Source organism: Canis lupus, chromosome 1 (genome assembly GCF_048164855.1).
Source record: "Canis lupus baileyi chromosome 1, mCanLup2.hap1, whole genome shotgun sequence".
In the NCBI taxonomy this organism is placed as follows: domain Eukaryota; kingdom Metazoa; phylum Chordata; class Mammalia; order Carnivora; family Canidae; genus Canis; species Canis lupus.
In genome coordinates, this window is record NC_132838.1 from 65,796,842 (window position 1) to 65,810,139 (window position 13,298).

General features: G+C 37.1%; 1 protein-coding gene and 1 pseudogene across 4 annotated transcripts in view; one reads left to right on the forward strand and one right to left on the reverse strand.

The window, feature by feature from the left end:
* The window catches only part of TRMT11 (tRNA methyltransferase 11 homolog), a 56,043-nt gene that overhangs the window by 24,179 nt on the left and 18,566 nt on the right, over positions 1-13,298 (forward strand). For 3 of the 4 annotated variants that reach the window (XM_072833152.1, XM_072833163.1, XM_072833167.1), the window contains 4 exons: positions 1,229-1,393; positions 2,946-3,018; positions 3,141-3,272; positions 12,320-12,440. In XM_072833152.1, the coding sequence (XP_072689253.1) occupies positions 1,229-1,393; positions 2,946-3,018; positions 3,141-3,272; positions 12,320-12,440 (491 nt within the window). The remainder of the gene's footprint in view (positions 1-1,228; positions 1,394-2,945; positions 3,019-3,140; positions 3,273-12,319; positions 12,441-13,298) is intronic. The other variant, XM_072833171.1, reaches the window with a different exon arrangement.
* On the reverse strand, positions 429-509 carry LOC140609057 (U4 spliceosomal RNA; annotated as a pseudogene).

Genomic DNA, 13,298 nt, shown 5'->3' on the forward strand with positions numbered 1-13,298 from the left:
CTATAGCATTTGGCAGTGTTGACTTTCGTACAGCCTCCCTTGGTTTCCTGCACTGTGGCCTCATCGGGTGGTACTTTTACTTCTTTGACTGTTCCATCTCCATCTCCTTAAGGCCCTGTGGGTTTCTTTGACCTGTGATAACATGTTCCTTTTCTCTAGGCTTCTCTCTTTGACCAGTTTTCCTATCACAGCGCATGTTATGCAGAGTCATATCATTCTTCCCATTTTGGTTTTTTTAAGTTTTGTTTCTGTTGTGAAGTAGATCAAGATACAGAAGAGTGTATAAAAATAGAATAATTATAGAATAAACATGTAAATGCCAAGATTAATAAAAAATGTCATTCATTCTTATGGGTCTAACTTAAATGCCTATACTGATATCTCCTCAGTATATATATTCTGGCCTCTACCCACTGAATAACTCTTTCTGGATGGGAAAAGTTTTCAATTAGCAATAATCGCGCCTCGGATAAACCTCATTGGCTACGATACTGCCACTGCGCAAAGCTCTTTCTGGATGTTCTATAGGTAGTTCACAAGCACAATTGATACATTTTAAATGGATCTCATTTTTTCCTTTAAGCTGGGCTCGATCTCATATCCCTGAGATCATGACCTGAGCTGAAATTGAGAGTTGGATACTTGGCCATCTGAGCCACCCAGGCACCCCTGTTTCTCCAATCCTAATCAACAATATCATCATCCACTTGTGTCTCCTAAATGAGAACTTTTGAGCTTCTTCCTTCAACCTCCACTTTAACTTTTTTCATCTGTAATGTCTCAATTTGACTTCTTCTCTCCATGGTCACAGAGCTCCTGCATTTCCCAAGTTAGCTTTCTTTGTTTCTGTTTCACTGATCTGATTCATCCTATTTCTACACGGGGTTGTTTGCTCTTGGAGGAAAGAGACCATGTTCGATACAGCTTTGTATCTTACTTGTATATGCTTTCAATTCAGTAAGTATTAAATGAATGTTTGAAGGCAGTTTTACTTGAAAGATGACAAAACAGGATCAGTTAGTACATTTTACTATTCAAAATATTTTTTTTTGTAGTAAGTTGAAGTAAAAATAGCTGTTTAAATAAAGTTAAGATTTTAAATGAAAGCAAGTTTTATTCGAGTAAATCTAGGTTTAGATGTGTTAACATTACTTTTAGCTAAATGATAAGAAATAAGAATGCTCTATTTGATTTAGTAGTTTCTGTATTCCTTTTTCTTTCCCTTTAGGAAAGGCTAGTAGGAAAAACCAGAAATGGAGAGGACCAGATGAAAACATTAGGGCGAATCTTCGTCAATATGGTTTAGAGAAATACTACCTTGATGTCCTGGTTTCAGATGCATCTAAACCTTCCTGGAGGAAGGGCACATATTTTGATGCAATCATCACTGATCGTAAGTTTATTTTTATACAAAAGTAGGAGTAGGATTTGTTTCCTAAAGTCATTTACATTTAAAGTAGAAAATTTATCGACACACAGAAAAATATCAGGTTGTACTAGTATTCTCCCCCCACCCCCTGACTTCTTCACATAGTGAAAAGGAGAAAAATTGTGAATATAAGGCAGGATACCAATTTAACTCAGTAGTTAAGAGTTTTCTGTTTTGGTTTTTAAAATTACATATATTGTCTTCTTTTTTTCTCTTCAGTTTCTTTTTAGAAGCATATATTTGTTGTAAATTTTTGACTAATTGGTTATTAGTATGCCAACTGGAGCCAAAATGTTATGTGCAATTAGAGTGTTGGATGTCAAAGAAGAGAGTTTTATTTTAAAAAAAATTTTTTTCTGAAAGACTTACTTGAGAGAGAGAGAGAACACACACTTGTCTGTGAAAGGCAGGGAGGGGCAGAGGGAGAGACTTCCAGGCAGACTGCTCCCTGAGCACAGAGCCCTATGTGGGGCTCAGTCCCACAACCCTGAGCTCATGACCTAAGCTTTGAAAACCAAGAGTCGGACACTCAACCAACTGAGCCCCCCAGGCGCCCCAAAGAAGAGGGTTTAGGGTATCACATAACTCTCCATGTGTAAGCTTTGGTGTATTGCTTTGTTTTTGTACCACATGTTTTCACTGACATCTCCTTTCTAGAGTTATAAGAAATTTGGGATTCTGTGAGCTGCTAGGCTTTTGAACCCCCTGAGCTTCAGGAATGTGAATGAGAACTTTTGCCTCATGAGTTCTGGGCATTGCAGGCGTCCTAAGAATAGGTTGGCCTTCTCTACAGTATATTGTAGTAAATCTGTAAATAGCGGCAAGTATATCTCCACCTTTCTATCTCCACTCGCTTCAGTTCTTTGGTAACTTAGGTGGTTTCAGATTGAACAAAAATATTATCAAGGCATTGCACTGTCATTATGAATCTACTTTATAAATACCGGGTGACTTTTTATTAATAGTCTATTCTCATTCTGCATGTATATTTATATAAAGTATGTATTTTGTTTTGGTCCATTGAGAGTGAGTTGGATGCACTGTGGCCTCTTACCCTCATATTTCAGTGTGTATTTCCTAAGAACAGGGATAGCCAGAGTACAGTTTTCAGTTTCAATAAATCAAGGCAATAGTTTAATTTTAGTTTGTCATCCACTGCTGTCAGTCACCCAGTAACATCCCTTTATTTCTTTGTTTTCTCCCTCTGGGACAGTATCCAGTCTGGTGTCAGGAATTGCATTTTGTAATATCTCTTTTAGGCCTCTTTTAGTTTGTCACACTGTCACAGCCTTTGTCTGTCTTTTTATGACATTGACATTTTTGGAGAACACAGTGGCCTGCTATCCCTCCCAGTGTTTTAAATAGAATGTTCTGTGTTACACATTCTTGGCTGCAATATTTCATAGGTGGAGATGTATTCCTCTCCGAGTGTCCCATCTGGGGGCCCATGATGTCTGTGCCTCACTGGTAATTAGGTGACTTTTGACTCTTCACGTTACTTATGTTTTCTGTCTAGCTCCATATGGTATCAGAGAATCTACAAGAAGAACTGGTTCTCAGAAGGAAATACCAAAGGGGATGGAAAAATGGTAAGTGACAGTTAAATATGATATGTCACTAATTTGAGAAGAAGCATGTTGTTCTTTTTAATCAGCTTAGTTTAGTAGGCTTAAGGTTTTCACTGATTTTGAAATTTGTTTTCTTTTTCTAGTCCAGAAAGCCATGTTCCTGTTTCCCTGAGTTATCATCTGAGCGATATGTTTTTTGACCTGTTAAACTTTGCAGCTGAGACCCTCGTATTAGGTGGAAGACTTGTCTATTGGTTACCAGTGTACACGCCAGAGTATGTAATATTAAATAATTTTATTTTTAATTTTGCTTGTATATGCAACATAATTTTTTCCCTATTTCTCATTGTATTCAGGATAAATATCTTTGTGTTTATTTTTTTTAATTTTTATTTTTTTTTATCTTTGTGTTTAATGTTTATAATAGTCTTTGCTTACCTACGTATGCATATAAAACAGGCCCCTTCTTAGTGATTGAATTGCTTTCACCTTTGTATTTACATCAAGAGTTGGCAAACTGTATGTGGTTCAGATACGGTTTTCAGCCTGTTTTTGTAAGGTACTTGAGCTAAGATGAGTTTTTACTTTTTTTTTTTTTATTTAAGATTTTGTTTATTGAGAGAGAGAGAAAGTGAGAGCACACAGGGAGAGGGAGAAGCAGACTCTCTGCTGAGCAGAGAGCCCAGTGTGGGGCTGAATCCCGGGAGCCCGAGATCATGAACCGAACTAAAGGCAGACACTTAACCTTAACCAACTGAGCCACCCAGGTGCCCTGGGTTTTACATTTTTAGAGTTGTTAAAAAGGAAAAAAAAAAAACAAAGAAGAACATGTGACAGAAATTTATGTGGCCACTAAGGCTAAAATATTTACTGTGTGGCCCTTTATAGGAAAAATTTACCAGCCTGGGTTGTGCCCCCATTCTTAACTCAGGGCCTGATATATCATTAGCTGTTGGTGACTGTTTTGCCAGGCCACAAACAGGTAATTTCTAACAACTTAGTTGAGTGATCCATCTACTACTAGCTCACATTAATATATATTGGTTGTTATCACCTTATGATATTCAGTACATCTTTTTTAAAAGTTAACATCAAAATAAAAGCTGTGCATATATTAAAGCCTTGATTATGTTCCATATTATTAATTTGGGTTTTATTATTTAGTAATTATTAAATACAAGCAGAGCTGTGTACATCAGCAATGAAACACAAGATGTCTTGAATAAATAGGGTCTTTAGATTTGAAAGATAGTTCAGTGTCAAGCTCAAGATTCGGCTATTTCTTTAACCTGCCGAACCGTACTAACCTGGATCAGTTAGTACATTTTACTATTCAAATGTATTTGAATTTTACTATTCAAATTTTAAAGATTTAAAGAAATCTTTAAAAAAAATTATTTTAGTTCCTGTGTTTACATAATTATACAGAATGCATTTTAGAAGATTGTTAACTTATCTGTCTTTTCAAAATGGTGGATGGTCCTCAGTTGGAAGCTGTGATGTTTTTTGTTTTATAAACCTTGTGTTGGAAGTTACCATGGCCTAACTTTAGTCACACATTTGTTTATTGGCTGATAAGACTGTACACATTCATGCCCAGATTCCTTAACACTGGCCTTAATGTTTGGCTGCCAATGGTAATCTCATTTAATCTTTTCACTTTAGAAATAAGGAAAATTATTTCCAAGGAGTGAGGTGACTTGTCTACAGTTAATAGCAAGCCTTTGGTTTTCTTACTCCTTTGGCTTTGTTCACTTAATTCAACAGTCTATCAGATCTCAGTTGCCTGGTATGTGAGGTGATAGATGGAGTTTTATTAATATTTTCCAAAAAGAGCACTTTTGTTTCTTTGTATACAAAAGTGGGTCCTTCCTTAGATAAGCTGAATTCCAGCAGCAAACTTTGTTTTTGTTTTTTTTTTTGTTTTTTTTTAAGATTTATTTCTTTGAGAGAGAGAGAGGGAGAGAGAGAGAGCATGCAGAGTAAGGGAGAAGCCCTCCAAAGGCAGGGGAGGGGAGAGGGAGAGGGAGGAGGAATCCCAAGCAGATTCCTCACTGAGTTTGGAGCCTGATGCAGGGCTGGACTCCATGTCCCCAAGATCATTGAACTCAACCAACTGAGCCACCCAAGTGCCTACCGCCTCTTTAAATTAAAGATTTATTTATTTATTTTAGAGAGAGAGAAGCTTACTCTTCTTTTTCAAGTTTCAGGGCTAAATTTTTAAGTTTATTTTGAGATAGGTTCAGACTTAAATAAAAGTTTCAAATGTAGCAGAAAAAAAAATATCTCATCCAGATTTTCCAACTATTAATGTGCGCTTACTGTATCTTCTCTCCACCCCCCCCCCCCCCCATTACATGAATCACATACCCATTATCATTCACCTCTTTTGGAACTATTTGAGAAGTTGCAGATGATGATGCCCCATCACCCCTACATATTTCATTTTATTTCTCAGAAATAACATTGTTGTCAAAGCGCAGTCAACCCTCCAAGTTTGGAAATCAGTATTGATAACACTACTGCCCATTTTAGGGACCCTATTCAAATTTCACCAATTGTGGTCCATTGGAGAAAATGTGCTCCATTAAGCCATCATGTCATTCTTCTCCAGTCTGGAATAGGTCCCCATTCTTTTTTATCTTTTGTGTCCTTGACAGTTGTATAGAATATATGGCTTATATTAAAGGGTGTCCCTCAATCAGGGTCCATCTGAAGTCTTTTCTTTTTTTTTTTTTAAATGAGGGAGGGGGCAGGGAGGGGCAGAGAGAGAGGGAGAAAGACAATTGGTATTTCTTTTATAATCATATTCATGTAGTGCCCTTGGTAGGAACACCACTAAATTATACTGTGTTTTTTGTGCATTGCTTCATGGGGCACATAGAGTTAACCTCTACTAGCGATCTTAAACTGGATCATCTGGTCATGTGGTTCTCTGTCAGGTTTCTCCACTGTAAGTCATTATTTTCTCCTTTGATTAGTGTTTCATGGGGAAAGTTATCCCAAGATTACATCAATATCTTACTTTTCATCAAATCACTATTCACATTGACAACTCCATTGTTGACAACCACCACAATGGTGCTTTTTTGTTCCATCATTTCTTCTCCATTTTAAGTTGGCATTCTACTGTAAGGAAGAGTTTTCCCTTCTTCTCCTGTTTGTTTACTAATTTATCAATTTATATTGCTATGGAATCATGGATGCTTATATAATTCATTGGGTTATAATTCATTACTGTCACTATTTTGTTGCTCAAATTGTCTCAGATTTGATCAGTGGGAGTCACTTTGAGGTGGTTCCTGTGTTCTTTTGAAATATCCTCATTAGTTTCTGTGTACTTCTTATTTTTTGGCATTTCTGACCACTATTTTGTAGTTTATTATTTAATTATAATTGAAGTTGAATGTGCTTAAGAATATCTTTTGTAGTTCTTTTGTTTTTTCCTTTCTCTTTATTACAAAATTAAATTGGAGGTACTTTTAAGTATTTTTAATATTTCTAAAGACCTTACAAAATGGAAGCTGGATATTTTTCAATGACTTCTGGATTTTAATAATTTACAACAAGGGAAAATTTCAAAATGCATATAATCAGAGGGATATATTTGAAATAGAAAAGGGATATGTATTTTTATCACTTTATTTAAAAAAAAAAAGATTGATTTTTTTGAGGTGGGGGAGGGGGTAGAGAGAGGGAGGGAAAGAGGGAGGCCAAGCACACACACTGGGAGAGAGAGAGAAGCAGACACTCTACTGAGCAGGGAGCCCAATATGAGGCTTGATCCCGGTACCCTGGGATCATGACCTGAGCCAAAGGCAGACAACCGACTGAGCCACCCAGACACTCCTATCACTTCTCCTATTTTTTATTTTTTTATTTTTTTTATTTTGGATGTTTGTCAGGGAAAAGATTTTATCCAGGAATGTGGCTAATGCTCACATGGGAAGACTATGGCATTTACTTCCCTGACTTCATCCCTGGAAAAATTTTTGTCCACATTCTCTGATGTTCATTATTAGACTTCTCTTTTTCCTTCCCTTTATTTTTTTTTTCTGTTTATACTTTTATTTGCATTTATTCTGTGCAGAATTTACTCCCGGGCCATAAGTTTTTGTTTCTTCAGTTTCTTCTGGGATATCCTTTTCTTCTGTGCACCTCCTCTTCTGGTTTAGAAACAGTCTACTCATTTTCAGTAAGGATCATCTCAGTGTGGCAGGGAGCACTCATGTATTGGTTAATCTGACGATGAGCCCTGTAAGTTCTTTGCTGCATCTTGGGGGCTTTATCCACCTGGCTGTGCTTGATGACCAGAAAACCTACATCCAGACCCTTACATTCAGCATACTCCCTGCATTTTTAAGCATGTGCAGTAAAAATTCAGCACTCTTTGGGCCATCAGCTATGTCCAGCCCCACTGTTTGGCCTGGGCACAGCTACCAACTCCACCATTATAGCTACAGAATGGCACACATTGCTTCAGATACTTGGTGGCTTTTTGGATATGCATAGCCTTGATGGCCTGGGCAGTTTCATGTGTGTTCTTAAAGTGGATATGAATATTTGAACCTCTTAATTTGCATAATTTTATAGGGTTTTCTGGGTCGAGTGGATAGCAGCCCTTTTACCTCAGGCTGCTTATGACTAAGATGATCGTCCCTTTAACCTGATGTGATCTTACTAATGAATTAATAATTTTATTACTGTTAATTTATTAATGAACTTAGTTTGTCTTGTGTTTTTAGGAAATGAATTATTTTAACTTAATGTATTATATGTCATCCAGAATCTTTGTTCTTTTGAAATAGCACAAATATTATTATGAATTTAAGACCAAAATCATCTGCAAAAGGTTGAAATAATGTTTTTGCTTCTGAATTAAACAATTTAAAATTAGTTTGATTATGCTGTATTGAAAATAAAGCTTTTTATTGGACTAAGAATAAAGATTTCATTTTAAAATTGTACCTTCGCCCAGCTTAAGTTTAAAACTTTTATGCTTTTGGTATAGTGAATATAGGCTCTTAGTCCTACTATTGAATTCGTTTATTCAACCGAATTCTGTTATATGATTCAAGTTTAAAAATAACGGGCCCCTGGATGTCTCAGTCCGTTAAGCATCTGCCTTCGGCTCAGGTCATGATCCTGGAGTCCCCCATCTAGCCTTGGGTTGGGCTCCCTGCTCAGCAGGGAGTCCTCTTGTCTCTTGCCCTCTCCCTGTCCCCCCAACTCATGCATGTAAGCACGTGTGTGTGCTCTCTTTCTCTCTCTCAACCATCTCTCAATAAAATCTTTAAAAAAAAAGAATTACATATTGTAATCAAGTTTAATATTAATTCTTTAAACCTAGGGCATTTTGAAAAATGTAAGACATAATAAAAATAAAGTGCCACCTAAATGCTTAGTTATTTGTGAAGGATTGTCAGAGCTTCAAATAGAAAAAGGATTTTCTATTTGGCAATTTAAATTGCAGTGAAGAAATTGCTACTCAACAAACTTGCCATATTTCCTCGAGTATAGATTTTCCCCATCCAATCCAATTTTAGTATATTGGATTTTTTTTTGCCAGCATTAAGATGCTTTGTAGACTTTGTATCTTTTCACCTTTCTTTTTCTGTCCCCATTGCTTGATAAAACATTTCTTCATTCCTCAGCTGATAAAATTCTAGTTATCTTTCAAGACCTAACTTAACTGTCACTGCCTCTGTGATACTTTTCCAACCCTTCTCAGCAGAATTACTCTTTCATCTGTGCTCTCTCATAGTAGTTTATTCTTCTCACTCATAGAGACTGACCGCATAGAATTACTGTAAACTGTTGGTATTTATGGGTTTATTATTCAGTTTCAGCTTCTTGCAAGTGACCCTGAGGATCTGTGTGATACTCATTTGGATGGCATAAGTTCAACTCCCATGTGTTTGATGTTACAGGAATTGCTAAGCTACTGAGTGCTGTGAGTGCAGCTGTCTGCTTTATGTGGCCATATAATATTGTTTTCTAATTGGCATTATAAACAGAGAACTCTCTTGAGGTGATTAGAAACTGCATTTCTTTTTTTTTGTTTTTTTAAGATTTTATTTATTCATGAGAGACACAGGCAAAGGGAGAAGCAGGCTCCACGCAGGGAGCCGGATGTGGGACTCGATCCCAGGTCTCTAGGATCACGCCCTGGGCTAAAGGCGGTGCTAAACCGCTGAGCCACCCAGGCTGCCCAGAAACTGCATTTCTTTGTGAAAGATGTCCTTTAATAGAAAATCTCACTGCTCTGCTTGTGATAGAAATGCTGACAAAGAAGCTTTAATAAAGTATGTCCCAGGGGGCACCTGGGTGGCTCCAGTGGTTGAGCATCTGCCTTTGGCTCAGGTCATGATCCCAGGATCCTGGGATCGAGTCCCGCCCACATCAGGCCCCTCTCAGGGAGCCTGCTTCTCCCTCTGCTTATGTCTCTGTCTCTCTGTGTCTCTCATGAATAAATAAATAAAATCTTAAAAAGAAACATGTCCCAGTATAGGATTTGGGGGATACATTTTTTCCAGTTTTATCAGGAAATAATTGACATACATCACTATAAATTTAAGGCCTATATAGCATGATAGTTTGATTTACATTGGGGATAAACTTTAGTAACATGAATTTTGGAGTGGCTCAGAGCAGTGAACATGTTTTTCATCTCTTAATTGGGAACCAAGAAAAAGTGATCCCTTGAACTGTTTTTAGTGAGTGCTCTAATCAGGCAAAAATGTGTTTCTCAAATGGGAGGTGAAATTCTAATGACATTTGGAAATAGCTTGAAGTGTAAAGATTCATAGGAAAATAAGTGTCAAAATTGATTCATGGAAAAACTAGGGGCCTATGTGCACAGTTTTACTTTTAAAAAATATATAATCATATATCATGAAAGTCACCCTTGTTACATCCACAAAGTTGTGCAACCATCACCACTTTCTAATTCTGGAACATTTTTGTCACCCCAAAAGAAACCCCATACACATAAGCAATCACTACCACTTCTGCCCCTGGCAGCCACTTATCTGTCTCTCTGGACTTGCCTATTGTGGCTGATTCAGGTTTTAAATAGATGTTTGGATTGTAGGGCTATAGTAATAAAAATGAAATGAAGATAGCATACCCTACTATCATAATGGCTCAGGCATAGTACAGGTTTATGGTTACTACTTAACAGTTTGCACAGTTCATTGCAGTATGTTGGGTATGAAATATGTTAGGAAATATAAAGAATTTTTTGTTACCTGATATTTTTAAATTCTTAGTATGGTAAAAATTATGCTAAATTGATTGGTTTTAGTATAATAGGGTAGTGGTTATAAACAAGCTTGTTGATGATAATGATGACCCAAATGATGTTCTTTCATTCTTTTTTTTTTCTTTCATTCTTAAACTCAAAGATCAAGCTGAAAAGATAATCTAAGACACCATTGTTTTTCTGCTTTTAAGCAAAATGCCTGGTGACTCAGTTTCAACAGCTTAGCATCATTTGTGTCATCAGTATCAATTAAACTTACATTGGTTTTGTACTTTTAGATTTGATTTTAAATTTGTTTTGGTTTTATAGTTATAAGGGATATAAGCGTATGGACTTTATATCACACTTAGGCTTTCTAGATCTTTAAGTCACTTTTAATAAGAGTACTTCAGGTCAACTCTGCCAGGAAATAAGATTTTTTTTCTCCTTTAGAAAAGGGAGCATAACTGAGTTTGACTACTGCTGTTTCAGACATCTACAAACCCTGCTTTTTCTAGCTTAAGGTCAAGGCTATATCTTCTCCTGTTAATCATGGTGTAGAATGTATTGCTTCATACCATAAATACTTCATGTGAAGACTCCAGATTTGATGTCAACTAATGTTATGAGAAATACATTTCTGGCTATCAGGTGAACATTAGAAAAATGTTAGATCAGAAAAAAACTGAACTGGTCATTACTTACTGGAAAGCCCTAAGGAAGGATGCAGAGAATGACTTCAAGAGAATTCTTTCCACTGATAATACAATGAAGTGCATTATGAATACTGCTTGATAAGTGGGTGATGAAGGTTTCAAGCATGTGGTTGAGGTAATGAGGGAGAGCTCACTGAAGGTCAGAGGGGCTAGAGAAGTCAGTCAAAGAGCGGTAGTGAAGACAATGTTGATGCATTGGAATGGGCTAGCTGAGACTGGTGGTCCTTTACAGGAAATGCTAATTGGCACCTTTCCCATTTTGGACCAGAACTTCAAAATTTCCCATACAATAAATGTTTGCAGAGACTACGTAGAAAGGTATCAAGATTTCCAAAGGAAAAGATAAAAAATGGCAATTTACAATGTCCTTTACCCATACCTAGGGAGCCCCTGTCCACTGCTGTTCTTCAGAATTCTCCATAGTTGTTTCCTCCTCATCTGTCACCTGTTTCTTCTGCCAGGAATGATGCCATCAACGTGTTCTGAACTATGGCAGTCTGACTGTCCTGCTTTCCCGGTGTCCTCCTCTCCATTCACGTAGCACATGAGTTGCGTAGCAGCAGTCACCACTGTTCATTATCGTGGATTTGATTTTATTTCATGGTTAAGGTGACCATGTAGTGTTTATTTTATTGGTAGCCTATTTGAATAATCTTATACATAACTTTGATCCTGTATTTACAAAGTTAATAGCGGTTTCAAGGTGCCATTAAAATTTTGCAGGGACACTTCATTTTATAGGGAAAGTATATGCCGATTGGACATTATTCTTTGGGAATTAATAAAAATCTCCAAATGAATCAGTCCCTCATGAAAGTCAAGGAGTTGTGGAATATATTTCTGTCCTATATGCTCTTGTGGAATCCTTTAGCGTGGACATTGTCTTGTATTTTTGTGATTTAAATGCTTGGTATTCTTCCGTAGAGCATACTTGCATTTTCTCTCATACTCATTCTACAGGGAAAATTATTTAAACTACTTTTTTCAGGGGATCCCTGGGTGGCTCAGCGGTTTGGTGCCTGCCTTTGGCCCGGGGCGTGATCCTGGAGACCCGGGATTGAGTCCTGCATCGGGCTCCTGGCATGGAGCCTGCTTCTCCCTCTGCCTGTGTCTCTGTCTCTGTCTCTCTCTCTATCATGAATAAATAAATAAAATCTTTTAAAAAAATAAACTACTTTTTTCAGATGTGGTAATGTTTAAATACTTTGCTTTTTAAAAATACAGATTATTCATAGGTTATAGGGACAGTTAGTCTATGTGAAATAAAATGGGGGGACGTCCATACGGCATTGGATAACCCTGTGACGATCCTGTGTGGGGTGTGCATGTGAGTGCTCCTAAAAGTCAGCTGTTCTTTCTTCAGATATACTGAAGAGATGGTACCCTGGCACCCTTGCCTGAAACTTATTAGCAACTGTGAGCAGAAGCTTTCCAGTCACACATCGAGGCGCTTGATAACAATGGAAAAGGTGAAGAAATTTGAGGTAAATTATCCTAGTATCTTTGGGGTAAATTCTGGAAGAATCCAAAGGAGATTTTTGTAGTTTTCCTGTAATGGAGTCTGGAATTGCTAAGTCCTTGGTTTTTAAAAAGCTGTCGAATTCAGGAAGAGGCAGAAGTTCAAGAGGTTTGTGGGATTTGATGGGATTCAGAGGGTAGGAGTTGGATACAGAAATTGGGTAGCAGCATAGAAATAGAAGCTCACCTTCACTTCTCATCTTTGCTATGAACACAGTTAAAAAACACAGACACACACTCACACTTAAACAACTGTTGTCTAATGAGCAGTCTACTGGAGACTATTTTTTTCTCCAAAAGCAAAACCTACTTGATTGCATACTATTCTCAAGAGAAAAATATCACTTTATATAATGGAGAAAGTAATTGGCCGTCATCTTAGGGCCTAGCACTCGTGCTCGCTCGCTCGCTCGCTCTTTCTCTCTCTCCCTCTGACACACACACAATTCTTGAGAAGAACAAAACATTGGTTATTTCATATCCAGATCAGAATTGATATGAATAATGCCTCATAATGGAGCTTAATTAAATCTACAGAATGCTCCCTGGGCTGTACTAACGTGGACTGACAACCACAGCTTTCCCAAGTTCACTAAACTTGAGCGAGCCCCATCTTTGCTTTTGATCTGTAGAGTACGCAGAAAAGAACAGTGTTACTGCCTGAAGATTTTGTGATATTTATCTCCATGTATGGTTTTTTTCATCTAATTCATAGCTTATGGATTCTTTCACAGTAATGAAAACTAATATTCATATGGTGCTTTTTGAATATAGTATTATATAATTCTTGTTTTCTTTTGTGCTTTTAATTTTCATTTGCTGTC